Source organism: Rhinatrema bivittatum, chromosome 9, assembly GCF_901001135.1.
Source record: "Rhinatrema bivittatum chromosome 9, aRhiBiv1.1, whole genome shotgun sequence".
Lineage (NCBI taxonomy): Eukaryota > Metazoa > Chordata > Amphibia > Gymnophiona > Rhinatrematidae > Rhinatrema > Rhinatrema bivittatum.
Genome location: NC_042623.1, coordinates 73163650 through 73190685, shown reverse-complemented (window position 1 = coordinate 73190685; position 27036 = coordinate 73163650). Strand labels below are relative to the sequence as shown.

Here is a 27036-nt window from a genome sequence, read left to right as displayed (position 1 = left end):
ATAGCTCACCTTCGGCCGGTGCCACTTGTACATATTTGTAAGGCTGCGACCTGGAGCTCTCTCCATACCTTCGCAGCGCATTATTGCTTAGATAAGACTGGTCGGCATGCTTCCATGTTTGGCCAGTCTGTCTACTCATCTTCTTTTCAGTTTAACTACCCAACATCCTTCCATGAACCCGTTAAGGGTTTCAGGATGCCCTCCTTACCAAATTCCACCCCCATTGTTGCGCCTTTTGCACGTCTTTTGGTGCATTTGGTGCACTCTCTGGCATCCTCAGCTCGGTACTCACCCATATGTGAGGACTACCATCCTGCTTGTCCTGTGAGAAAACAAATGTTGCTTACCTGTAACAGGTGTTCTCACAGGACAATGGGATGTTAGTCCTCACGAAAACCACCCACCACCCTGCGGAGTTGGGTCTACATACGTTTTATTTTAGTTTCGCTTGCGCTTTTTGCTATAAGACTAGACTGAGGGGAGACACCTGTGGTCACAGGGATAGTTGCAGGCTGAGCATGCTCAGTGTACCAGTGTCCGTCAAAGCTATATAGAAACTTTGACAGAAAAGTTTTCCGTAACAGGGCTCCGTCCACTGACGTCACCCATATGTGAGGACTAACGTCCTGTGAGAACACCTGTTACAGGTAAGCAACATTTGCTAACACCAGATTCAGTGGCAAAAAGGAGACGTTATATAAACTCATGCATAGCAACATATATGTACATAGTAATAATTAGAGAAAAAAAAAACAGAATTGACTCTCTGGACAAACAACCTGTGGTTTCTATGTCAGAAAACAAGATATAATACAAGATCAAAAAATACAGTTTTTTAAAATATAAAATTGATTAAAAAATATACAAGTAATGAATAGAAATTACATATGTGCCTTACAGACCAACCTCCTATACTAACATAGGAAACAACAATGCTCTACTGTCTTAAAATGTGACACTGGTTCTCCATTCACTGCAAAAAGAAATTTGTGAATGACATGTAAAATGGAGAGAAGAAAAAAAAAATCAACAGCAATGCAGAGAGACCCGAAAGCCAAATATAATTCTTTGAGGATATCTTTCAAACAACTCCATATGGCAGTATGTACACATGTATATGGCTGCGCGGAGATCTACACTAGTATTTTATAACCTGCATGTGTCTCATCCATGCATATTATAAAATATATGTATTTCTACTTTGCAACACATATCTATAATATATCGGGCTTGGTCAGTCATCGGTATAGTATTTTCCGAGACCCAGCCCGCTGATAGATGGCGCTGGCGGCTCCCTGGCCGCCTTGGACACATGTACCTCGCGCTTGGTAATGTGTCAGACAGAGGAGCTTCCTCCATGCGGCCATGCCTCCACCCCTGCTCTGTGTGTAGGTGCCACACGCCAACGCAGCTGAGGAGAGGAACGTGGTGCAACTGTATACAGGAACGTGGGTAGTGTGTCCCTGTTGCATTTTCAAGATCAAAGTCCTTTCAGCAAGTCAAGGTAAAGGTCTTAGGAACTGATCAACAAGGCAACTTAAAGAAAGACCATGGAGTTTATACCAAAAATGTCATCTACAAAGAAGTTTTCACCAAATAAATTAACTTCATAGCCAGCCGTGGCTTTATCAAATATACCTCCACGTACCTTCCCTAGGTAGAACAATTTCGTTTTTCCTTTTCAGCTAACGCTTCCATACAAGAGAATATGTACCAATAAAAATGCTCGCCACCCGGGCGTAGAACGGGTGCAGTTGCTACTGTATATATATATATGCTTGCGTGAGAATACGTGCAATATATTGAAAGCAGGTATTTTAATGCATTGAATGTTTGTACTTTTAATCACTTTGTCAAATATGCTGGATAGTCAAAACAAAGATAAGTTTTAAAACTTTATTACAGGTTTTTATTATCCTACATTAACATAAAATAACATAAGATATGCCATACTGGCTCAGACTAAGAGTCCATCAAATCCAACAGTGGCCAATCCAGGTCACAAGTACCTGACAAGCACCCAAACATTAGATAGATCCCATGCTACTAATGCCGGCAACAAACAGTGGATATTCCCTATTAATAATGACCATTTATGGACTTCTCCTCCAGTAATTTATCCAAACCTTTTTTAAACCCACTTTCTTAACCACATCCTCTGGCAATGAATTCCAGAGCTTAATTGTGCATTGAGTGAAAAAGAATTTTTTTCTGATTTAATTTAAATATGCAACTTGCTAACTTCATGGAGTGTCCCCTAGTCTTTGTATTATCTAAAAGAGTAAATAACTGTTTCACATTTACCCATTCAAGTCATTTCATGATTTTGTAGACCTCTATCATATTCACGCTAAGCTATCTCTTCTCCAAGCTGAACAACCCTAACCTCTTTTGCCTTTCCTCATAGGGGAGCCGTTCCATTCCTTTTATCATTTTGGTCGACCTTCTCTGTACTTTCTCCAGTGCACCTATATCTTTTATGAGATGCGGCGACCGGAATTGCATACAGTATTTAAGGTGTAGACTAATCATTGAGCGATACAGAGGCATTTTGACATCCTCAGTTTTATTTGCCATTCCCTTTCTAATAATTCCTAACATTCTGTTTTCTTTTTTGACCGTTACAGCACACTGAGCCGACAATTGCAATGTAATATCAACTATGACGCCCAGAGCTTATTCCTGGGTGATAATTTGTAAAATGGAACCTAAATTCGTGTAGCTAGAGCATGGGTTATTTTTCCCTATATGTATCACCTTGCAATTGTCCACATTATATTTCATCTGCCATATGGACGCCCAATACTCCAGTCTCGTAAGGTCGTCTTGCAATTTATTACAATCCGCTTGTGATTTAACAACTCTGAATAATATTGTGTCATCTGCAAATTTAATCACCTCACTCGTCATGCTTCTTTCCAGATCATTTAAAAATATATTAAAAAGCACCAGTCCAAGTAGAGATTTCCTGAGGCACTCCACTGTTTATCATTTTCCACTGTGAAAACAGACCATTTAATCCTTCTCTGTTTCTTGTCTTTTAATCAGTTTGCAGTTCGCAAAAGGGATATCTCCTCCTTTCCCATGACTGTTTAGTTTTCTTAGAAGCCTCTCATGAGGGACTTTGTCAAATGCCTTCTGAAAATCTAAATGCATCACATCTACCAGTTCACTTTTATCCATATGTTTATTCACCCCTTCAAAAAAAAAAAAAATTAACAGATTTGTGAGACAAGACTTCCCTTGGGTAAATCCATGCTGGCTGTGTCCCATTAAATCATGTCTGTCTATATGTTCTGTAATTTTATTCTTTATAATAGTTTCCACTATTTTTCCCGGCACTGTAGTCAAGCTCACTAGTCTATAGTTTCCCGGATCACCTCTGGAGCCTTTTTTTATATATCTGGGTTAGATTGGCCATCTTCCAGTCTTCGGGTACAATGGATGATTTTAATGATAGGTTATAAATTACTTGTAAAAGGTCTGAAATTTCATTTTTTAGTTCTTTCAGAACCCTGGGATATATATATCATCCGGTCCAGTTTTGAGTTTTTCCCTCTTTGGCCAACTTCTTTTCAAATTCTCTTTCAGCCTCTCCTATCAGTGTTTTAGATTTAACTTGCCAATGCTTATGCTTTTACCTGTTTTCTTCAGGTGGATCCCTCTTCCAAGTTTTGAAGGAAGATCTTTTTGCTAAAATAGCCTCTGTCACCTTACTTTTAACTGTACTGGCAATTGTTTGACCTTTCTTAATGCATGGAATGAATCAGGACTGTGCTTCTTAAGATATTTTTTAACAATGTCCATGCCTGTTGTACACTCTTAACCTATGTAACTGCACCTTTCAGTTTTTTTCTAACTATTTTCTCATTTTATCAAAGTTTCTCTTTTGATAGCTTAGTGCTAGAGTCATGGATTTACTTATTGTACCCTCTCTAGTCAATATGTTATGTTATGATCACAATTACAAAGCAGCCCCACCACCGTTACCTCTCTCACCAAATCCTGCAATCCACTAAAATCGCTCAGTCGCTCGTGGTTCCTGAACCAATTGCTCCATAAAGCTGTCATTAATTCCATCCAGGAACTTTATCTCTCTAGCGTGTCCTGTTACATTAAACCTGTCATTATTGGGGTACTTGAATCTCCAATTATTACTGCACTATCAATTTGGTTAGGTTCCCTAATTTCTCTTAGAATTTCATCGTTTGTGTCATCATTTTGGCCAGTTGGACAGTAGTATACTCCTATCGTTATACTCTTCCCTCACCTACCCATAAAGATTTGATTGTGCATTAATCTCTTACAGGATCTTTAACCTGTTAGACTCTATGCCATCCCGGACATAAGCACCCCCACCACCAAGTTGCTCCTCCCTATCATTTCAATATAATTTGTATCCTGGTATGGCACTGTCCCATTGGTTATTCTCTTTCCACCATGTCTCTGAGATGCCAATTAAGTCTATCTCATCATTAACTGCTATACACTCTAACTCTCCTAACTTACTTTTTAGACTTCTAGCATTGGCATACAGACATTTCAAAGTGTGCTTTTTGTTTAACACCCTACTTTTCAGTTGATAAGGATAATTTGGAATCTTTTAGCTCAGATGATTCTTTACTTATAGGCACATGAACTATTTTTCTTTATTGGATCCTCGCTGTTGGGATGCCCTAATTCTCCTGCTTCATTAGTATCCTTTGAAGATAACTTCCTTTGAACCATGTGCTACTGAGGTACTGTCTGCTTTCCCCTTTTTTCTAGTTTAAAAGCTGCTCTATCTCCTTTTTAAAAGTTAGTGCCAGTGGCCTGGTTCCACCCTCATTAAGGTGGAGCCCGTCCCTTCAGACAAGACTCCCACTTCCCCAAAAGGTTCTCCAGTTCTTACAAAATTGAATAGCTCTTCCTTGTACCATCGTTTCATCCACACATTGAGACTACAGAGATCTGCCTGCCTCTGGGGACCTGCACGTTGAACAGAGAGCATTTCAGAGAATGCTACCTTGGAGTTTCTAGATTTAAGATTTCTACCTATGAGCCTAGGTTTGATTTCCAGAACCTCCCTCCTACATTTTCCTATGTCGTTGGTGCCCACATGTACCACGACAGTCAGCTCATCTCCAGAACTGTCTAAAATTCTATCTAGGTAATGCGTGAGGTCCGCCACCTTCGCACCAAGCAGTCATGTTACCAGACAATTCTCACGCCCACCAGCCACACAGCTATCTACATTTCTAATAAATCACCAAGTATGATGGTTGACCTAACTCTTTCCTCCTGGGCAGTAACCCTGGGAGACACATCCTTGGGGCAAGAGGACAGTGCATCTCCTGGAGAGCAGGTCCTTGCTACAGGATCAATTCCTGCTGCACCAGTTTTATGCTTTCTGACCAGGAGACCTTCATCCTCCAAGGCAGCAACTGGGCTGCTGTACATTCTGGTCTAACATCATGTAGAAAGCATTGTTCAGTATGAAATATGGGCTACAACTCGGTATGTGTAAAACATTTACAAAAGTTAAATATTATATGTATTAATGTTGTATAATTAACAAACAAAACTGAGAAAAAAACCCTCACTCTATGGGGGCATCCACTATGCCCACTGGTGCCTGGCCTCTTTTCCACCCCTCAGTAGCCAGTTTGATTGCCCCCAACCTGACAAAAGAGGGGAGGGCAGGAAATTCATCGGGTCCGGAAGCTCTTAGCCTTCCTGTTTTTTGGGGGGTTTTTTGATGGGGGAGGTTTCACAGCGTGCTGCTGTATTAAGTAGCATCCACCCATTGCTCCCTGGATTTGTTGACCATGCACACAGCCAGCACAGCTTCTTCCAGGCCAGCAATATCAAGTAAAAAAAAAAAAAAAAAAGTGAACATCCTACTGGTTGTCTGCTTTCAGTAGAGCAACCACTGATTGACACAAAACAAAATGTTAGCTGTGCAAGCTCAAGCTTCTTCCATTGTCTGCCCCAAAAAAGAGGATCCCAGCAAGATAAGATACCAGATCTGGCACATGAATATCTCTCGGATTCTACTGTCACAACCCTCTTGCAAATGCCCTGTCAGTTGACCACTGCAGCATGGGCCCATTGTACCCCCATGCCAGGCTCAGACCCCCATTAAATGGGGTGGCTCTTGCAGGAAGAGGGACAGAGTTCGATCAAAAAGGCCCCAACCCTGCCCCTGCGGAGCAAGTGTTTGCTATGGACCAACAGAGGGGGCCCAGTGCTTGCATCAGTAAGGTATGGTAAGGGCACAGCACCTGGAGCAAGGAGAGGTGGTGGCGCAGGATGAAGGATGTGTCTTCACAAGCAGATGACCATTCCACAATTAGTAGAGTTGCAGGGTGGTTGATGGAAAGGGGCGAATACCTAAGGGCTCCAAGCACCCTGTCCCATAGTCAGACTGTGGCAGTACAAGAAGATGGTGATTCTGGTAAAGGCGGGGGGGGGAGTGACTTGTTTCAAACAGTCGATGTCGCCTAGGATGGATTTTCTCTCTCAGCTGGCATGCTGGAGGTCAATCTCCTGCCAATCAGGGATAGTCCTTGGCAAGACAGGCATAGGTGCCATGCCCTGTGCCAGACAGGCATTCTAGTAGATCTGGAAAAATCTTATAGTGGCCCTAAATGGTGGTTTTCCGCCAGGACTTGGTGATGAAATGGCTCAAATTCTTCTGAGATCTATGGGTACTGCTTTCACTGGGGTTATCCCAATCGCCACAGGTAACGCAGGTCCCCAGTATATGAATACAACGGAGGCTCAAAGCAGTCTTAAAATTTTAAATTATCTCTTTTTCCCTGCAGCTTTACCATAGGCCACCCGATCTCGGAAGAGTCGCGGTGCTCCTCCCCCTCACGGACGTCGACGCTGATGTAGGAGCGTCGACGGCCCAATGAGGAGCCAAAAACACCCGCAGCAGGTGAGAGATCATGTGATGCACTGAGGGAGGAGGATGTAATTCCTTCCCCCTCGGCATCTGGCCTTCAATATTGAACCCCATCTGCATCGCATAAATCTGATAAGTCAGCTTTGAATTACTCGGGGCGTTAGCTCTCACTCCTGCCATCGTTTTTCTGCCCGGTATGCCAGCTCGCCCTGCGAAACCGGCCAAAGAAAAGGGAAAAAATGTTCCGCTACCCCCCCCCCCCCCCCCCCCCCCCCCCCGCTGCTGGCCCAGGCGAACCGCTTAATGCACCGGCTCTCACTGAGATAAAAACCTTGGTTTTAGAGGTGCTAGGGCCAGATTTAAAAAAAAAAAAGATTTCTACTGCTGTTGCCGAAATTTCGGCTAACCTAAACAAATTCAAGGGCCGTTTCACTGAACTTGAAGATCGCGTGTCTGAGGCACAAGATGGCCTCCAGACAGCGCAGCTCGACACTGCACTGAAGGCAGCGATGGAGGAAAAACACTGCGAAAATCGAAGACCTGGAGAATAGATCAAGAAGGTCTAATTTGCGTTTTGTAGGTCTACCAGAAACTTTGGATGACCGCAATCTCCCTGCCTTGCTTGAATCCTGGCTGGATAAAGAGCTTAATCTCTGACAAGCACATGGTCGCCTGCGTATAGAGCGAGCACATTGGCTGGGCGTACGGAAACCAGACGCCACTAGGCTGCGAGTTGTTGTGGCAAAAACTTTCAATTTCACGCACAAGCAGTGATGCGTAAAGGCCGAGCGCTGCACTATGATAACAGGGTGCTCATTTTTCAGGATTTCTCTGCGGCTGTTGTGGCCCAGAGATGGGCTATGGCTCCGATCTGCTCTCAATTACTGGCGCTGGGCTTTCGAGTTTCCTTGCTTTACCCGGCTCGCTTACGCGTGGCAACTGATGCCGGGGTGTCCTGGTACAATATGCCACAGGAAGTCAAATCCTTATTGAAGGAGATGGGGGTCTGCCACCGCCAGGTCAAAATCTGACTAGTTTACAGGCGAGATGCTTGGTTCAGAAGTGTTAGTTCCTGCGCTCACATGGTTCCCGGAGCTGGATGTCTATCACTCACATCAATGACTGTTTTTTTCCATCTTCGTCCAGACAGTTTGCAGCCTTTTTTCTGCTTTTGTGGTATCTGGAATGGAGACTGTATATATTTTTTTTTTCCATTTAAATTTTATTAATTTTCAAGTAGCACAATTGGCGTCAGTAACATGAACATGCAATCAACAGTACATAACTAGTGAGCAGATAGGGTATGCATGAAGATCTTATAACACTCAATTACAGTAAATAGAAAAATATGCATACAAGCTCAGTGCTAATAACTTGTAAACCCCTCTCCCCCTCCCCCCACCCTCCCACTCATGCAGTACATACCTTACAGTAAATTTAAAATGTGCAGTCTACACTGTAAGACAACTTACATAATCGTGAGTCTATTCATAAGCATTTTATCCAACATCCTGTTCAATAAATGTGTCCATCTCTGCGGGCTTGTACTGATCCGGCATTTATGAGCCTTCGATTAGTATCAATTTAAAGTTAACATGGAGAGCCATAACATATGGCCGATACACCAATATACATCCAAATACTTCAACTGTGTGCTTATACAAGCCATGTCAGAGCGCCTTTCTGTATATATTGAGGAAGGTACAGAGATTAAAATATATACCCTTCACTATACACCTACAGGAGGCTGAAATGATTTCCAGACCTTAGAATGTTTGCCGATTTGGTCAGTCTGTATTGCCGTGAGATAATCCAGCCTTTTATGTCTTTGCATTTTCGTATAAATTTCCTCTATTGTGGGAACCTTACTTGATTTCCAGTAGTGAGCTATGGTGATGCGTGTAGCTATCAGGATGTGCGTACTTAATTTTTGTTGCGTTCCATTGAGGGAGTCAATGGGCGCATTCAATAGGGCAGATATGGGTAACAGAGAAACCGGTATGTCAAACAATTGAGTCATCCACTTACAGCTTGCCAGAGAGGGGCTATCTTTCTGCATTCCCACCACACATGGAAGTAGGAGCCGGAGTCCCCACACTGCCTCCAACACAAGGGGGACACAGAAGGGTAAATGGTATGCAGCTTCACTGGATCTAAATGCCAGCGATATAACATTTTATAGCTATGCTCCTGCAGGCGAGCAGACACCACTTGACCAAATGAGGGGTAGCAACGCCTTCCGCAGTTATAATTACCGAGTATAATTTAGATACCTTTAGACATTTTATCAGCGTTGACGCACATGTTATCAAACAATGATCTAGTGTTTCTCATGCACTGTTTGAGACGTAAATCTGCTAGAAAGTGTCTAAGTTGAGCATAGGGTAGAAATCTATTGGGTGGTAAATTATAGGTGTCCGTTAATTGCGCCATGGTCATAATTTCCCCGCCCTGGAGCAAGTGACCCAGTGTGAAAATACCCCTCTGGTGCCAATCCTGGAAGATTCTAGATCGATGGCCCATCACAAATTGCCTATTATAGGCTATGTGCGATTGGTAGTAATAATGATGGTTCCCCACCACCTTCCCCTTATATCTTTCCCAAACTGTAAGTGTGGTTTCCAAAGACCAGGGGATACAGGAAACCGGTGTCCAAGTAGTTCTGGGTTGCCAGGGCAAAGTCGCCATGGGCACCCTGCCTATCATAAGTTGGCCTGCTTGAACCCACTGCTTGGGGTGAATGGTTTTATGCATATCAAGCACCGCCTTCAACTGAGCAGCCGCGTAATAGGCTTGTAAGTCTGGGACCCCGAGCCCTCCCTGTTTCCTATTCTGATATAGAATCCGCCGAGCCACTCTTGGAGGCCTCCGACGCCATATGAATTGAAAGAGCTTTCGTTGTGTCTTTCGCAAAAAGGTGTTAGAAAGCAGTATAGGTAATGTAGTAAAAGGTACAGAAATCGAGGTAAAACATTCATTTTAATGATGGCAATCCGCCCTAGCCATGAGAAGGATCCTTTATGCCACTTATCCAGATCCCTATCTATGGCCTTAGAGAGAGGTATGTAGTTAAGAGTGTAAAGATCCTCCAACTTATTATTAATATGAATTCCCAGATATTTCAGGGATGTTTTGGCCCATCTAAAGGAGAAAGTTCTAGAAATTTGTTGTATATCTTCCGGGGGCAGATTTATGCTCATCAACTCTGATTTTTCTAGGTTTACTTTAAACCCTGACACCCCACCAAAGCTGAGCAATTCGGATTCCACTGCTTTTAGTGAGTTGGTGGGGTGTGATAATGTAAACATGATATCGTCAGCGAAAAGTGACAGTTTAAATGAGCTATCTCCCAGCGGAATTCCTAATACATCAGAGGATCTCCGAATCCTAGTCGCAAATGGCTCTAAAAAAAAAATGGCAAAGAGTAACGGCGAGAGGGGACACCCCTGACGTGTGCCCCTCTGGATGGCAAATCTGTCTCCATACCCTCCATTAACTTTGACAGTCGCTTGCGGCGCATTATACAGCTGTGAAATCCAGTTCATAAAGAAAGGCCCAAAGTTCATTTTCGACAATGTGTGAAATAAAAAGGGCCAGTGGACCATGTCAAATGCCTTTTCTGCATCAATTGACAGCAAGGCAGCAGGTATTTGCTCCTTCTTGGCCCACCATACCAAATCTAAAATTTTTCGCACATTGTCGGCTGCCATCCTATGAGGGACAAATCCCACCTGGTCGGAATGTATTAGATTAGGTAGATAATTATTTAACCTCATCGCTAGGAGCCGAGCCAATATCTTTAAGTCCTGATTGATTAGGAATATCGGTCTATAAGAGCCGCAGACAGTGGGGTCTCTCCCCGGCTTAGGCAACACTGTTATACCTGCTGTATTAGACTGAGCCAGCAAGGTGCCTCCATCACGTAAATAATTAAAGAAGTCTGTGAGGTGCGGGCTCAGACATTCCGACAATGTTTTATAGTATTCCCCAGGCAAGCCGTCTAATCCTGGTGATTTCCCATTTTTAAGGGATTTAATTACCCACTGCACTTCTGTACTAGTAATGGGTGCATCCAGGGTCTGCTGCTGCGTTTGAGTTAAGGTGGGGAGAGTAATATCACCCAAATAGGTGGAAATATCCTCCTCCTGGATGTGGGCGCTGCTGCTGTATAGCGAGGCATAAAAGTCTGTAAAGCATTGCCTAATTTCTGTGGGGTTCCTGGTTATCCATCCCTCTTTATTTTTGATTTTTGTAATAATGCTTAACGCTACACGGGCCTTCAATTGCTGGGCCAACATTTTGCCTGCTTTATCACTGCCTTCGTAAAATTTTTGATGCGTTCTCTCTAGGTTGTGTGCCAATTGTTTATCATGTAGAGTGGCTAGTTGATAGCGGGCTTCTGTCAATTGTCTATACACCTTGGGGGACTGCGTTTGATAATGGTGCTCTGCCAATCGTGCGATATCTAACTGCAATTGCTGTGACTTGCTTTCCCGCACCTTTTTGTCCGCAGAGGCCTTAGCTATGCAAGAGCCTCTAGCTATTGCCTTCGAGCAATCCCATATACTGCTCCAGGGGATTTCCGGATCAGCATTCAGTTGAAAATATTCAGTTAGCTGCTGAGACAATTGTTGGGCAAAGGTTTTGTGTTTTAATAAAGAGACATTCAATCTCCAAAACCTCTGTCCCCCATGACTGCATTGAGTTTGCAAATCAAACCACACCATCCCATGGTCAGACCAGGTGATAGGCTCTATTTCGCACATACTAGTTTTCTTAACTAAACATTTATCAACCAAAACGTAGTCTATTCGGGAATAGGAGTTGTGAGGTTTGGAATAATACGTGTAGGTTCTAGATTTTGGATTATTATGACGCCATAGGTCCACCAAGTCTTCCTTCTTCATGATCTCCCTCATCAGATTTCTGACTTTCTGACTCTGTGTGGGAAGGGGTAGAGCTACCCTTATGTGAATTATCTAAGTCTGGGGAAAGTGTGAAGTTAGTCTCCACCCCAGATAACAGTCCCTTCACCATGTGTATTTAGCAGGCATTGCATTTTAGGTAAGATTTCTGCTGGGTTGTTTGTGGAAGCATACATAGATATAAGGGTGTAAATGTCATGGCCTACTTTAATTTTAAGAAAGACAAATCTGCCCTCCGCATCAGTAACAAGGTCCAATTGGTCAAATAATAGGGTAGAGGATATGAGAATGCCAGTACCGGTATATTTGTGATTTTTCCCAGCAGCGGCTAAATAAACATGAGGGAACTCTCGAAAGTTCAGCAATCGCTCATGCCGTTTTCGAATATGGATTTCCTGCAGAAATAAAACATGTATTTTCAGCCTCTTAAGGTCTTGTTGCAATAAATAGCGTTTTCTATACATGTTGAGACCTTTAACATTAAATGTGGCTATTCGAATGGTCATGGTTTAAGATTTATCATCACAGTTGGTATATAATAAGTAGGCATGAGTTCCATTGTGACTAAAGCGTCATTCCCCCCAGTAAGGTTGAAAATACCGCAGAAGAAACAGACAGGCCGATAGTGTGGTAATAAAACATTCTGATTATCAGTTCTGTGTAGTCTGCATTGGGAGGTAAACCCACTGTATCAGCATGATCTGCAATTCTAGGTCCGCGGATCCCCTGGTGAGGGGACTCGCCAGTTCAATCAAGCAGCCCTTTCTTCCCGTCTCCCTCCCCACCCCGAGATCATCAGTTTTGTAATAAAGACAAGTTGACCCGAAATTCAAATCATAAATATTCAAATAATAAACTACTAAACTACTACTAAACTACTAATTAGAGTTTTGCACATCTACTCAGCACAACGCGGCTCAAGTTCAAATTACCCAAACTGCATGGTAAATAAAATATGCTCACTTCTCCACCCTTTCCTTGGTTCCCAAGAAAGGGTGAAGGATGAATGCTCGCCCAGTCGGAAGTCTCAATCAGCTCCTGCACTTATAAATCAGCCTTGATCCGAGAGGTTATCAGACGCCATGCCGTTCCTGCGAGCTGCTTTTCTCCTTGGCCTTTCGACTCTCTGCCATTTTGGGGCCTTACTGAGGCGTGCTTTGAAGGGTTCTTTAGGTTGCTCGTGTATCTCGGCTTGTATGCCCGCCTCCCGCAGAACAGCCGCAGCTTCAGACACCGTTTTGAGGCGGAAGGTCTTCCCCGCTCGCTGGAAGGAAAGGGCGAAAGGAAAATTCCACCTATATTTAACATCAGCTTGCCGCAGAGCCGTCGTCACCGATCACAGCTCATATCTCTTCCTTAATGTGCTCGCGGCTAGATCTTGAAATACCGCTACCGATACGTTTTGCCAATCCCAGGTTACTTTCTTTCTGGCGATGCTGAGTATTTGTTCTTTTTGTGTGTAGCTTTGGAAGTTTAAAATTATGTCTCTGGGCTTCCCATCTCTCCGAGCCCCTAAGGATCGATGAGCGTGCTCAATTAAGATGGCGCTTGCTGCTTCCTGGCCACTGCGTTCAGGCCCAGTGCTGGCATGGTCTCTCAAATAGCTGCAAAAAGCTTGAGCTGTGACCATGCAGTTCTCGTACTCCTCGGTTTCCGGAATCCCTCTTAGTCTGATGTTGTGGCGCCGCGACCTGTTTTCCAGATCCTCTAGCTTGTCCGAAATCGATGTCAGTTCGAGGTTTGTTTCAGTTTTTGCGACTTCCAGCTCCTTTAGTTGGGCCTCATGGTCTTCCAGGCGGACATCGAGGTCATCCACTCTATGGCCTAAAGATAGAAAGTCATCCCGGAGCTCCGCAAAAGAGGCTAGCAATTCTGTTTTATTATTTTTGATTTCGGAGCGTAGATCAATAAACCATTCCCGCATTTGGCTTTTGGTAAGTATATCCGCCGCTGTGGGGGTGGGCTCCACCGTCTGTTGAGGCGATAATAGCGGGGCTTCATCTTCCTCCCTGTCTCCCTCTCCCGCTTCGCATTCAGAGAGCTCGACCCCGGACTTTCTAGAATCCGCCGCCATTCTCGTGAAAGAGAACTTCTGCAGCTCACTTTTCTTTTTCGGATTCATCGGCCACGTTTTCACTGTTAAGTAGTGATCCCTTTAGTGCACGTAGCTTTGGGAAAAGCCGCAAGTTTCGGGTTTTAAAGTGGGGTGGTTTCGGGAGCGTTGAAGTTATGCGGCCATCTTGTCTCGTGGCGAACAGCGCCCCCCCGACTGTATATTTTTTATCTTTTGGTCTTTGCTGGAGGTGCCTTAATAGTGTCGAGTTTTTTTACCTTCTACATCGGCCTGTTCCAATTTATACATCGCTATTGCCCAGAACTTCCTAGTGAAGTTTTTTCTCTTTTCTTCTCTCTTTTCTTTTTAACCAGCTTGCATGGCCTCTGCAGTGGTAGGCTATAAAGCTTGCTGAGGGAATTTCTGGACTGGTTTTTTTTTTTTTTTTTTTGTAGCTCCCTTGTATGTCTATAATGCTTTTTTGCTTTTCAATGTTCCCTTATGTGGTGTGGTGGCTGGCACTTGTTTTTTGATGCTCCTCATTTCCTCTTTGTTTTACCAGTTATTTCCAGATATGCATATAGCCTGCCCAATATCTTTCAGCCTCTTTGAGTGTTTTGCAATTTTTTAGCCTACTCAGAGGTTATGTGGGGCTATAATTGTTTATATCCCTCATAGTTCGTGGGATTATGATTGTTCATATTCCTCTTGTGGGCGATGATTTTTTTCTTATATTATCATGGCTGTTCATGTGTTATCCTGGGTATGCTCGCTGACTTTTACATGTTTTTGTTTCCTTGGCATGCTTCATGTATACACTTCTTTGTTATATGTTAATTTCTGGATGCAGATGGGGTTTGTGTGGGGGGGAGGGGGATTAGCCAGCATGGTAGTGCTCTCAAGTTTACATTGGGGTATGCTATCATAAAGGAGATTATGAAGCTATTGGGGGGGGGGGGGTATGTTTGGGAAAGTTGGTTTTTTGGGGTTGTATGATTCTGGTCCACTATGTGCTTTCTCATCAGGAATGTTTATTTGCCGTCTGTACATCACTCAGTCATCAAATGTTATGCAGCTGGAGGTCCCGGCTGGGAGGGCCTCTGCTGCCGATGATATTGCTTCGTTCTTTTTTGAGAAACTTCCATTTTATATCTCTCTAGTAATGTCACTGGCTTAATTACTTGGAATGTCTATGGGATAAACTCACCTAATAAAAGGTCCAAGATTCACTCCCTTCTCAAGCGCAAGCGAGCGAATATTTCATTTTTTACAAGAAACTCATCTTACCAATGTTGAGCATAAGTTAAGTAGATGCTGGGGGGGGGGAGGTTTATTATGCCTCTGGTACCACTAAATCTGCTGGAGTAGTCATTTGGATTAATAAACATGTTCCTCTCCGGGTTACTACCACGATTAAAGACCACTTAGGGCGCTACATCATTTTGGTGGCTGAATTACAACAGACTAGGGTGATTCTATGCAATATATATGCCCCCAACAATTACAGTCCTAGTTTTTACCGGGAGATATATAAATTATTACCCTATGCGGAGTACTGTTTGCTTGTGGGAGGGGACTTTAATACCATTCGGGATGCCCAGCTTGATAGGTCTCCCCCTTCAGGCTCACGGACTGGCTTTGGGAAGGGCCCCTCTTTTTTGGAACATTCTTTGCACTTGGTGGATGTTTGGCGTGTCCTGCATCCTGGCGAGAGAGATTTTACTCATATCTCGTGCCCATGGTACCCTATCTCGCCTTGATTTTTTTTTAATTAGTGCACGTAGCCTTTCTCAAGTGGGGGCAGTGATTATTGAGGAAATTATTTCTGACCATGCTCCGGTATGTTTGGATTTGCTAATTGGCACTTACAACCCTGCCACCTTTCATTGGCAGTTTCCTTTTTACTTAGCCAATTATGTTAAATTCCAAGAATACCTATGTGCCCGATGGTTAGATTATGCAACCCTAAATGCCCAACATGTAGAGACCCCGGCTTTGTTTTGGTACACTGCTAAGGCCGTTTTGAGGGGGCGATATTATTTCCTATATGGCTCACTGGAAGAAGGCTATTGATCATAGAATTCTGACATTAACTGCTAAATTGAATAGCGCTAGGGGCCTTTGAACAGTACTAACTCCCATGGTACCAGGATGCAGTTTTTAATGATTCAGGGGGAACTCAATACTTTGCTACACCAGCGAGCCCAGAAGAGGTTTTTTTTTTACTTTCAGTACAAGCTTTACCAGCATAGTAATAAAGCTGGTAGGATGCTTGCCAATTTGGTACGTGCTGCTCGCGGTTCCCGTTACATCCCACTGTATGCTCTTCGGCTGGTAAGATCCTTACGGATACAGCTGATATTTTGCGCTGCTTTCGAGATTTGTATAGTACTCTCTATGCTTCTGAGGGCTGGGACTCTGAAGTGTGTGCCCATTTTTGTGAGCACCTGCATCTTCCCCACCTAACCCAGGACCAACAAACCTTCTTAAATATGCTAGTTACGTTAAGTGAAGTGACTTCGGTGATTAGGAAGGCCAAAGCCTTTAAGGCTCCTGGGCTGGATGAGGTACGGTGCAGAATTCTATAAGTGTCTCTCTGACCTGGTGGGGCCCTCCTTAGTTAGTGTCATTTCTGATCTGTCAACGACCGGATCCTTTCCTGCCCACTCTAATACAGCTAATATTACTCTAATTCATAAGCCGGGGAAAGATCCGTTCTTACCTGAGTCTTACCAGCCCATATCGCTACTGAATTTTGACCAAAAGCTGTTGGCCAAAATCATGGCAGATCGTTTGTCTGATATACGTCCTTCTCTCGTTGGGGTGGATCAGGTGGGCTTTGTCTGGAAGAGATATGCCTTGACAAATATTCGCAAGGTGCTGGCTGCTATGACGATGTGTCAGCAGATGTATGCCCCCTTCCTCGCTATCAGCTTTGATGCTTTTGGGTTTTACAGCAAATGGGATTTGAAGGATTGTTTCTAAATGTGGTCCGACTTCTCTACCAGGCTCTGGAAGCTACTGTCATAGCGAATGGTTCAAACTCTGAGGTTTTTTCAATAACCCGGGGTACTAGACAGGGTACTAGAGAGAGGTTGCCCTATCTCTCCTCTTGTGTTTGTTCTCCACCTCAAACCTTTGCTACAAAAAATTCAATTGGCAAAAACAGTTAAGGTATGCGGTTCCAATCGTCCACTTTTAAGTATGCCGCATTTGCAGACGATATTTTAGTTTTTCTCATGGACCCATGGATGTCTCTTCATCCCCTCCTCCAAATTTTTTGGGCTTTTGGGATTTTTTCGGGTCTTCAATTAAACCTGCATAAATCTGTGGCTTTGGCATTCCTGGATTCCTTGCAGCGCGATTGGGGAGATGACGTCCCACTCCAGTGGGCAGATTCCTCGTTTACATACCTTAGAATCATTATTCCTTGTACGCTTTCGCAATTATATAAATTAAATGTTTCCATTATTGCAGAGCACCCAAGATAAATTGCTCACTTTGCCTCATTTGCCCTTATCCTTGGGAGGCAGAGTTCATCTTTTCAGAATGAACATTTTGCCTAAATGGTTGTACCTTTTTCAGGACTTGCCCCTGCAGTTACGCAATGTAGAATTGTGACAGGTGGATAAAGCTCAGTGTCTGTTCTACTGGCGGGGGGGCGGGGGTGTCTTGAGTTCCTCTGGCCTAGTTAAGGGAGAGATGGGGTGGGGGGCTGGGTGTCCCTGATTTGGCACTTTATAATTTGGCTAGTAACCTTCGTGTGATGAGGGATTGGCTGTTGGATCGGTCCACTGTCATTAATCTCTCTGCGGATGGGGAGTTGACCACTTCTTTTTCTCTTAAATTTGTTTTAGAACATAAGAACATAAGAAAATGCCATACTGGGTCAGACCAAGGGTCCATCAAGCCCAGCATCCTGTTTCCAACAGTGGCCAATCCAGGCCATAAGAACCTGGCAAGTACCCAAAAACTAAGTCTATTCCATGTAACCATTGCTAATGGCAGTGGCTATTCTCTAAGTGAACTTAATAGCAGGTAATGGACTTCTCCTCCAAGAAATTATCCAATCCTTTTTTAAACACAGCTATACTAACTGCACTAACCACATTCTCTGGCAACAAATTCCAGAGTTTAATTGTGCGTTGAGTAAAAAAGAACTTTCTCCGATTAGTTTTAAATGTGCCCCATGCTAACTTCATGGAGTGCCCCCTAGTCTTTCTACTATCCGAAAGAGTAAATAACCGATTCACATCTACCCGTTCTAGACCTCTCATGATTTTAAACATCTCTATCATATCCCACCTCAGTCGTCTCTTCTCCAAGCTGAAAAGTCCTAACCTCTTTAGTCTTTCCTCATAGGGGAATTGTTCCATTCCCCTTATCATTTTGGTAGCCCTTCTCTGTACCTTCTCCATCGCAATTATATCTTTTTTGAGATGCGGCGACCAGAATTGTACACAGTATTCAAGGTGCGGTCTCACCATGGAGCGATACAGAGGCATTATGACATTTTCCGTTTTATTCATCATTCCTTTGCAATCTCCAGCCGCCTCTCTCCCAATGTTTTTAGTGCAAAATGCCCTCACCAGGCTCATTCGGTCATCTTGGCTTCTGCTCACACGGCTGTTGCAGATACCGCACGTTTGTGCCTATTTTCTTCCCATCCAGGGGAATCCTGATTTTACCCCTGGCTCACAAACAGCAGTATTTCAAAGATGGAATGCTAAGGGGATTCACCTGCTGGATCATGTACTGACTCCCGGGGGTACAATATTGCCATTCTCCGAACTTCGGGAGATTTATGCACTTTCTGCTAACGAGGTCTTCCCCTATTTACAGTTGCAACATTATGTGGGCTCCCTCCCCTCCTCTTATTAGGCAGACCTCTCATTTTCAGTCTCTAGATACTATTTTCTCCTTTGAAAAAGACAAGGTACCTTCGCTATCGCGGTATTATAAGCTTCTTAAACAATTGACTGTCATGGACACTTGTTCCATTCTGGTTGATAGATGGAATGGAGATGGGGGTTTTCACATTTACTGTGTATATATTTAAAGCCTGTTTTAAACGAGTATCCCAACTCTCGGTGAATTCTTATTTTAGAGAAATGCAATACAAATTTTTGCGCCAGGGTTATGTTTCAGCACAGGGGGCCTTTCATCTCAAAATCTCATCGTCCCCCGCATGTGTGTGATGTGGAAAACCCCTTGGCCTTTTGGGAATGCCCTGCTATCCATAGTCTTTGGGCTAAGGTGGTTCGCTATCTTGAGACCTCATTAGGGTATGCATTCCAGTTTCACCCCTGTGTTTACTCTTTGGTTGCATTTCTCCCTTACGAATTCGAGGTTTGGGATCTCGATTGCTCATTTGCAAAGCTTGTTTTAGTGGTGAAGAAGGTTATTTGGTGAACTGGCGAGAGGCCTTGCCTCCATCCTACTGGACCTGGCGCAACTGCTTCCATCGTATGATGCTCTTGGATGCGGCTTTTTCTGCGCCATAAGAAACGATTCTTAGACGTCTGGGACTCTTATTTACAATCTATTCCACAGCATGCTCGTAGTTCTATCCTAAATGAGTGCCATCACGTGGACACTTCCTGAATAGGATAAATTTGTTCCCACATGTGGACACTGGACCTTGCAAGAGGGTTAGGGACGGGGGGGGAAGGTGGGTGGAATGGAGGGGCAGAGTTTATCCTTTATTGGTTATGATTTTTTTTTATTGTTGGGGAGTAGTTCAGGAACCCACCACTCTTTCTGTTGTACTATTGTTATAAAATAATAAAAATCGTTTTAAATAAGCACCTGCAGCAGACTGGAGGCGCCATGCGCCGGTGTCACACACCTAAGGAGTGCAACCAAGGGGCATGCTCCTTGGTTTTGCCCCTTAGTTTTTCCCCTTAAACTTCTAATTGACTCTGCTAAATGCCCCTTAACCTTTTACACTAAATCATATAATAAATATACTAAACACCAACATGGATCCTAAACATATTCCCACCATCATCTCTCTCACTAGGCAAAAACAAATAACATTAAAAAAAAAAAAGCCTCCAAAACCACATAGACACCTAATCGCAATCCCTTTAATTCCTAAAAACAAATTACTTAGTCTCTCATTAATTTCTCTACTTCTAGTTAATGCACAATCCTTAGTCAAAAAAATGCCTATCCTCAACGATCTTCTTCTAGACAACAACCCTGATATATGTGGAATCCCCGAAACCTGGTTTAAAAAATCTGACTAAGTTCTTTTAAATCAATTACCAAAAAATAAATACGATATCACATCTATTCCTAGATTTAACAAAAGAGGTGGTGGTATAATGATACTTTCAAAAAAAGAATTTCACCTAGAATTACAGCAAATAATCTCACCACCCAAATTTGAAATTGCCCTCTTAAGTTCCCAATATTTGCAAATCTGTTTAATCTATGCACCCCCAAGCCTGTTAGAACTCAATGTCTCTCCATTAATTGAATTATTTGTGAGCAATCTAAAACTTGAAATCCCTACCATCATATTCGGTGGCTTTAATTTGCATGTTGATAAAGACCCTCTATCTCACAACTGTGAGGTCTTCTTTAACTCAATGTCAGCATTAGGATTTCAACAAGTAGTGAAACAATCAACACAAAGCAGGACACACATTAGACTAAATATTCATCAACTTCCATTTAGATACCCCTTTCAGTCCAATTATTAACTCAATCCCATGGTCTGATCATGAACTTATAACAGGTGACTTTAATGTCCAATACCCTACTGTAGTACCACCAGTCGCTAAGACCACAATAGAATTCAGGAAACCATGTCAGTTAGACACCCTAACTGATGATCTCTCTAAAGCTTTGAAAGATTTAGATCTATCAAACAGCGATAATGCAATTAATTCATGGTTCTTACAGACAGGAAAAGTAGCTGATAATTGCTGCCTACTTATCAAAAAAGAAATTACTATTAATAAGAAACACCACACCCCATGGTACACCTATGAATTAAGAACACTAAAAACAAAACTAAGAAAAGCAGAGAGACAATGGAGAGCCTCCCCTTCTACAGACATTATTAACTAACTACAAATCTTTATTACATAAATATAATGAATCCATCAATAAAGCAAAAAAAAAAAAAAGTATTCTAACAAAATAAATAAATTTCAATATAACCCAAGAGTACTGTTTTCATATGTAAAAGACCTGACCGCGCCCATAGAAACCCCCACATCCGGCAGTTCTTTTAATTGTAATACTATTGCACAATATTTCAAGGAAAAAGACTTTAAACATACTAAAAAAAATCTCTCCACAAAACTCTAACCAAATTGTTACCAAGTAACCCTAAAGACCATCTTAACCTCCTTTGAAACAATTTTATCTCTTGAAATTGAAGGTATAATCAAAAAAATGAATCCAGCTGCCCACCCCGTTGACAAAATTCCAATAGCACTTTTAAAAACAGTCACCAATATAGTCTCCAGACCTATTGCAGACATAATTATCTATTACTGAAGCAAATGTCCTACAAATTTTAAAAGCCGCAATAGTTAAACCAATCACAAAGAAACCACAATCCAACTCATATGATCTATCAAACTTACGACCTATCTCTAATTTACCTTGTATCTCAAAACTCCTTGAGAAAGTAATTAACATCCAACTAACAGACTATCTTGAAAAGTATCGTACTCTATATCCGGCACAACATGGATTCAGAAAATATTTCAGTACTGAGACCCTATTAACTTCATTACAAGATATTATCCTCAGAAGAGCCGATAACAGCCAAACATACTTCCTGATCATGCTAGACATTTTTGCGGCATTTGATACAGTTAATCATAAAATCCTCCTTGATAGACTAAACGAAATAGGCATCAAAGATGCCACAATAAAATGGTTTGACTCCTACTTAAAAAAACAGAACCTTCAAAGTAAAATTTCTCGGTAACAAATCCCAACCTATTGATCTCCGATATGGAGTACCTCAGGATTCCTCTCTGTCTGCAACTCTATTTAATATTTATATGCTTCCATTGTGCAGAATTCTATCCGGCTTTGGTTTAACACATTTTGTTTATGCAGATGACATTCAGATTTTAATTCCTATCGAAAAATCTATAGACCTAACGCTTAAACTCTGGGATATTTATCAATCTGCCATTGAAAAAGTATTAACCCAAATGAACCTCGCCCTAAATACAAATAAGACAGAAATTCTATATATCTCTTCTAAATTAACCAAGGCAAAGGAGCTTGAAATCCAAGAAGCTGCTAAAAAATACCCCATTTCATTGGAAGTACGAGATCTAGGGATATTCATAGGCTGTGAATGCACGATGAAAACCTGCAATAAAAAAAATATTAATGATGTTACTTTAAATTAAACGTCCTTAAGAGACTAAAACAGCTTCTATTCCCGAAAGATTTTAGAACAGTGTTACAGGCACTTGTCTTGTCAAAACTTGACTACTGCAATTCTTTATTTCTAGGCCTTCCAGCAAGTGTCACAAGACCATTACAACTTCTACAGAACTCAGCGGCTAGACTATTAACAGGAACTAAAAGAACCGATCATATTACCACGATACTAAAGGACCTTCACTGGTTGCCTATTAAATACAGGGCTCAGCATAAAATCCTGTCCCTAATTCATAAAACGCTCTACAATGAAAAATTGAATGGCTAACCTCATCTCTTCATTTCCACATCCCTTCAAGAACTACCAGATCAACTGGCACAGGGATGTTACCAATCCCTTCCCCTAAGATTGTGCATCTAAATAATGTTAGGGAAAGAACTATCTCTGTTGCTGGGCCCCTGTTATGGAATTCTATTCCATAGGAATTAAGATTAGAAACAGATATTAAATTATTTAAAAAGGGCATCAAAACATGGCTATTTAAACAAGCATTCCAGGAGCTACTATCTTAAAGATTTCAGGCTACTTAATATAAATCAAGGTAATGTATATTTTTCAATTTAATATCTCTGCTCTTACTATACTGCCTCTCTATCAGTTTAAATATGATTACTTAGTTTACTATTTTATTTTGTTAATATTTTTATTTTATATTACAAAACTATGTATTTACTTCCTTTTCTCTTTTGGAAATGCAAATATTTTTAAATGAATATTTGTTAGCTACTGTAAACCGGTTTGATATGTTCTCATGAAAAATCGGTATATAAAAATTATTAAATAAATAAATTGATGGTGGCACGACCACGACTCCAGATATCTCCACTCGCATGCTCATGGGTGGCATTCTCCTCCTAGGGCCTGCCTCGAGTGCGAGGAGGTACCAATGCAGGCATCATGACCTGTTCTTATAGTCACAGTGATCATGCCTCATGCCTAGAGAATAGCTTGGGGTCCAGCTGGTGCCAAGTGGCAGGAGTGGGATCAAACCTGGACCCAACAGCATGGGCAGACCTTGCCCTGGTTTCTTATCCTCCTCCTTTTGCCCATCAAAGTCCAACCTCGAATGGAACTTTTGAGCGGTCACACAGAGAAGCCCAGCCTTGCATTCCTACATCACCAGAGAGAGGACCTTGGGACAGCAATTGGGCACACCATCATTCAGCAGTCCCTCTATGTGGATGATTTTCTATTTGTTAGCTTTTTCAGTTGTTTCAGGAGGTTATGTGGGAATTCCAGATTCCATTGGCTGAGGACAAGTCCGAACCTCCATCCACTATTATTACTTTCCTGAACGTAGAGCTGGTTACAGAGCGCATGGTGTTCAGGTTAACGCAAGACAACCCGGAGTCAATGGCCACTTTGTGAGAGAGGTAGCTCGAATGTCCAAGGTCACTCTCAAGTGTAAGCGGTCTCTGATCGGAAGCTCAGCATTTTCCACCAGAGTCATATCCCATGGGTTGATTTTTCCTAGACAGCTTATCGTCAACTAAGGGTGTGCTGCATGATCATTACCGCATCGGTTTCAGGAGAGGCATTGGCTATATGGTCTCTCTTCTTAAAGGGCTTCAATGGCATGACATTCTCTAGTGATGACCTGAAACACTGATTCGATATGGCAGGAGCTATTGGTTTTGGTATGTACTTTCAAGGGGCATGGTATGTGGCCATAAGACTGAATGCAGTATAGCTTCATATAGAGCATCACTTTCCTGGAGTTATTCCCCATCATGGTAGCTCTGCATGTTTGGGGCATCAGTGTGAACAGGAGAGTGGTGTTCTGGTATGACAACACAGCTGTGGTTGATGTGATAAATACCAAGTCAGTAAAATGCCCCCTGGTAACTGAGCTTCTCGGGGAATTGCTTTTGGTCTCCTTAAGACTGAATATTGCTTCAAGAGCTCAACATATACCTGGAACTCACAATGAGATTGCTGATTCTCTTTCTTATTGCAAGTCATCCCAATTCAGAGAGTTAGTGCTGGAGGCAGACTTCCTAGGAGAGCCCATGCCAAAATGTCTGTGGTCCTTTGGATCTAGGACGCATGGGCAATGCGACATTCCATCGTCTCAGCCCACCTGGAGAGCATATGCCAGAGGATTCAAAGTAGTGATGATGTTCTTAACTGATAGAGGCTGGGGTGGGAGGGCAATCCTGGAGTCCTTGGTGGTCGAATACATCTTGGAGGCAAAGAAGGCTGGCATCTCAAGGGGCTGCATCAGATCTCATGTAGCTGATCTTGCCTTTTTCGCTAAAGCAAGAAATTGGCCAAATCCTACAAGTGGGTGATGGCAGGTTGGGCTTGCTATGAAGGCCTATATGTAGATGGGCATTGACCTGTTACCCATGACCAACTTACCCTCCTGTGGCAGGCATTCCATGGGTAGCAGCCTTGCCTTCTTCAAGGTACTGAGGCTGGGGAAGGTGCTCTGACCTGGCGGGATTGGCTCTTTCCTCAGTTTGTCATTGGGAATCAGTTGAGCCATTGATACAGGATTTCAGACTAAGAGTAGGAAGGACCAGCGCCTCTCTCGGATGGCTGTACCCTGGCTTATAATCTACCCAGTCACCCAACTCAGCAGCGTATTTAGTGATTCAGCCAGTTGAAGGGCATTATATCCTTGTCCATGGCAATCTATGCCTATTAAGCCATTTCCAATTCTCTGTCATTTTTAAATGGTTGCTTGACTGTGGGCCTGCAGGTTTGCCAATTCGGCACCCACTCTTTCCAGATAGAATCAACTAGTAGTGCCACAGCTTCCAGGGTACTAGTGTGAAATGTTTAGTGCTTTGGAAGATGGCATTCCACAGCTTATAGCTCATATATAAGACGTGAAGATAGTACCCCCGGAAGTGCCAGTCTTCACTAATAAATTGCTGTTAGTTCTCCTTTCTGGGTGTCATCAAGGAAATCCAGACTGGTTTCTGGGAGAGAGTAGTGCAGTTCAACTGGCCTAGAGGACACGGAGCAAAGGGAGAGTAGAACCTGAAGGTGCAATGGTTCAACAGGTCTGGCATGTGCTGGGCAGAACTGGATCCTTTTCTTTATCAACTGTTGGTAGACTTGGTGCACCTGGCAAATTACCCTGATGTCCTGGTTATCCATCTCAGAGGGAATAATGTGGGCAAATACTCCACTTGTCGATACCTGCTGAAAACTATATTCTGCAACTTGGCACTCATTTCGTCCTGGATGCCACAATCCCTCCTAATCTGTTTGGAAATCATCTCTTGCTTCAAATTCACACATTCCAGACTATGGGCAAGGGGGGGGGACGGCCAGGATTAATGGTCAAATCAGCAAAGCGGTTTCCTTGTTAGGTGGCATGTGTGGCATAACTGGGTAGCCATCTCTTGCGCTGAGCTGTTTGAAAGAGATGGGGTGTATGTGTCAGGGATGGGAATAGTATTGTTCCTTAATTCTCTGCAATAGATCTTGTTGAATCTTCAACCCAAAGCCAGTTAAGCCGCAACAATTCCAAGTCTGTGGGTGTGCATCTCTTCTTCAAAAGTGCATATATGAGCTTTCGAGTGAAGAGGCTTACCTTTGGCAGGTGCCTGAGCCTCTGGGTGAAGGGGGGGGTTCAGGTCCTGGTGGCTGGTACGCAACAGGCTGCCTTCCATGTATCGAGTCTGGGCAGTCCCAGCTCAGGCAATCAAGGGACAAGGCCTTACAATCCAGAGAAGGCCTTGGAAGAGTGCTGCCTTTGGCGGGAATAGGCTAATGCTCATGTGGAGCCAGAGATCGTGTCGCTAATGTGGCCGGAATAGGGCACATTGCCTCAGTGGCCCTGGAAACAGCTCCTAGATCAAGGGGCTTGGAAAGCAGAGGCTCAACACCTAGTACCTGTAATCCTTGCTTGTTAGTAAAGCTGCGGCCACTTATATTCCAAATTGATTTAATGATCGGTGCTTATTCTGTGAGCCATCTGTGTTTGAATCAGTAGGGTTGGTTTGGAACATAGTTCGGGGTGGGGCTGGGGGGGAGGATCTTGACTGCTCCTATTATGATAGTTTGTGAAACTCAAATTGCATACAATTATTTTCAGTCAAATCTTAGTGTAGGCCTACAAAGTTGAGACAAGAAATATGACCAATTTAAAATATGAATAAAAATAGGATTAATGACAAACTGGGACTATTTTGGTATGTATCATGATTTTACCAATGGCCTTGCTTCAAACTGTTCTACAAATATGTATAAAGGTTTGCATTTTGTTGTGCTTAGTATGTTGACAACCAAGAAAATTGACTAAAAGAGTACAGATAGTCTTTAAACAATTGCTTTTTTTCTCTAGATAATTGACCCTAAGATGCCTCGTGTTGGTTGTCATCACAATGGTGTTGCTATACCAGTGCCTCCTGTGGAAGTGCTGAAAACTGGAGAACAGATGCAAACCAGAGCTGAGGAAAAACTTTTTTTAGTTCTCTTTTTTGACAATAAAAGAAGCTGGTAAGTTTTTGAGAGCCTGTGTGTTACATATTTGTGAGAAGACAAATCTTGAGATGTAATGTTCTTATAAATTCTACTGAGCTAAGCTTTAAATAAACACTCCAATGCAGCAAAGATTCAGTTTCCATGTGACAAAACAAGTAAGATGGATTTTAATTGCTTTAATATTTTGAAGCATCTATCATCGCTGAATAAAAGCAGTTCTCTCTAATGCCATATAGAAAACAAGTTTACAAACATAGACTATCTAACACACACCTGAAATACAACAATGGGTATGACCGAAAGA

The 27036-nt window shown here is 42.7% G+C and overlaps 1 protein-coding gene across 8 annotated transcripts in view; it reads left to right on the top strand.

Annotated features, from left to right (window-relative positions):
* BRD1 (bromodomain containing 1) overlaps positions 1 to 27036 on the top strand; it is a 569207-nt gene that overhangs the window by 517830 nt on the left and 24341 nt on the right. For 7 of the 8 annotated variants that reach the window (XM_029616229.1, XM_029616225.1, XM_029616224.1 and 4 more), the window contains one exon: positions 26593 to 26747. In XM_029616229.1, coding sequence (XP_029472089.1) covers positions 26593 to 26747 — 155 coding nt within the window. Of the gene's footprint in view, positions 1 to 22362; positions 22834 to 26592; positions 26748 to 27036 lie in introns of those variants that run through there. The other variant, XR_003858664.1, reaches the window with a different exon arrangement.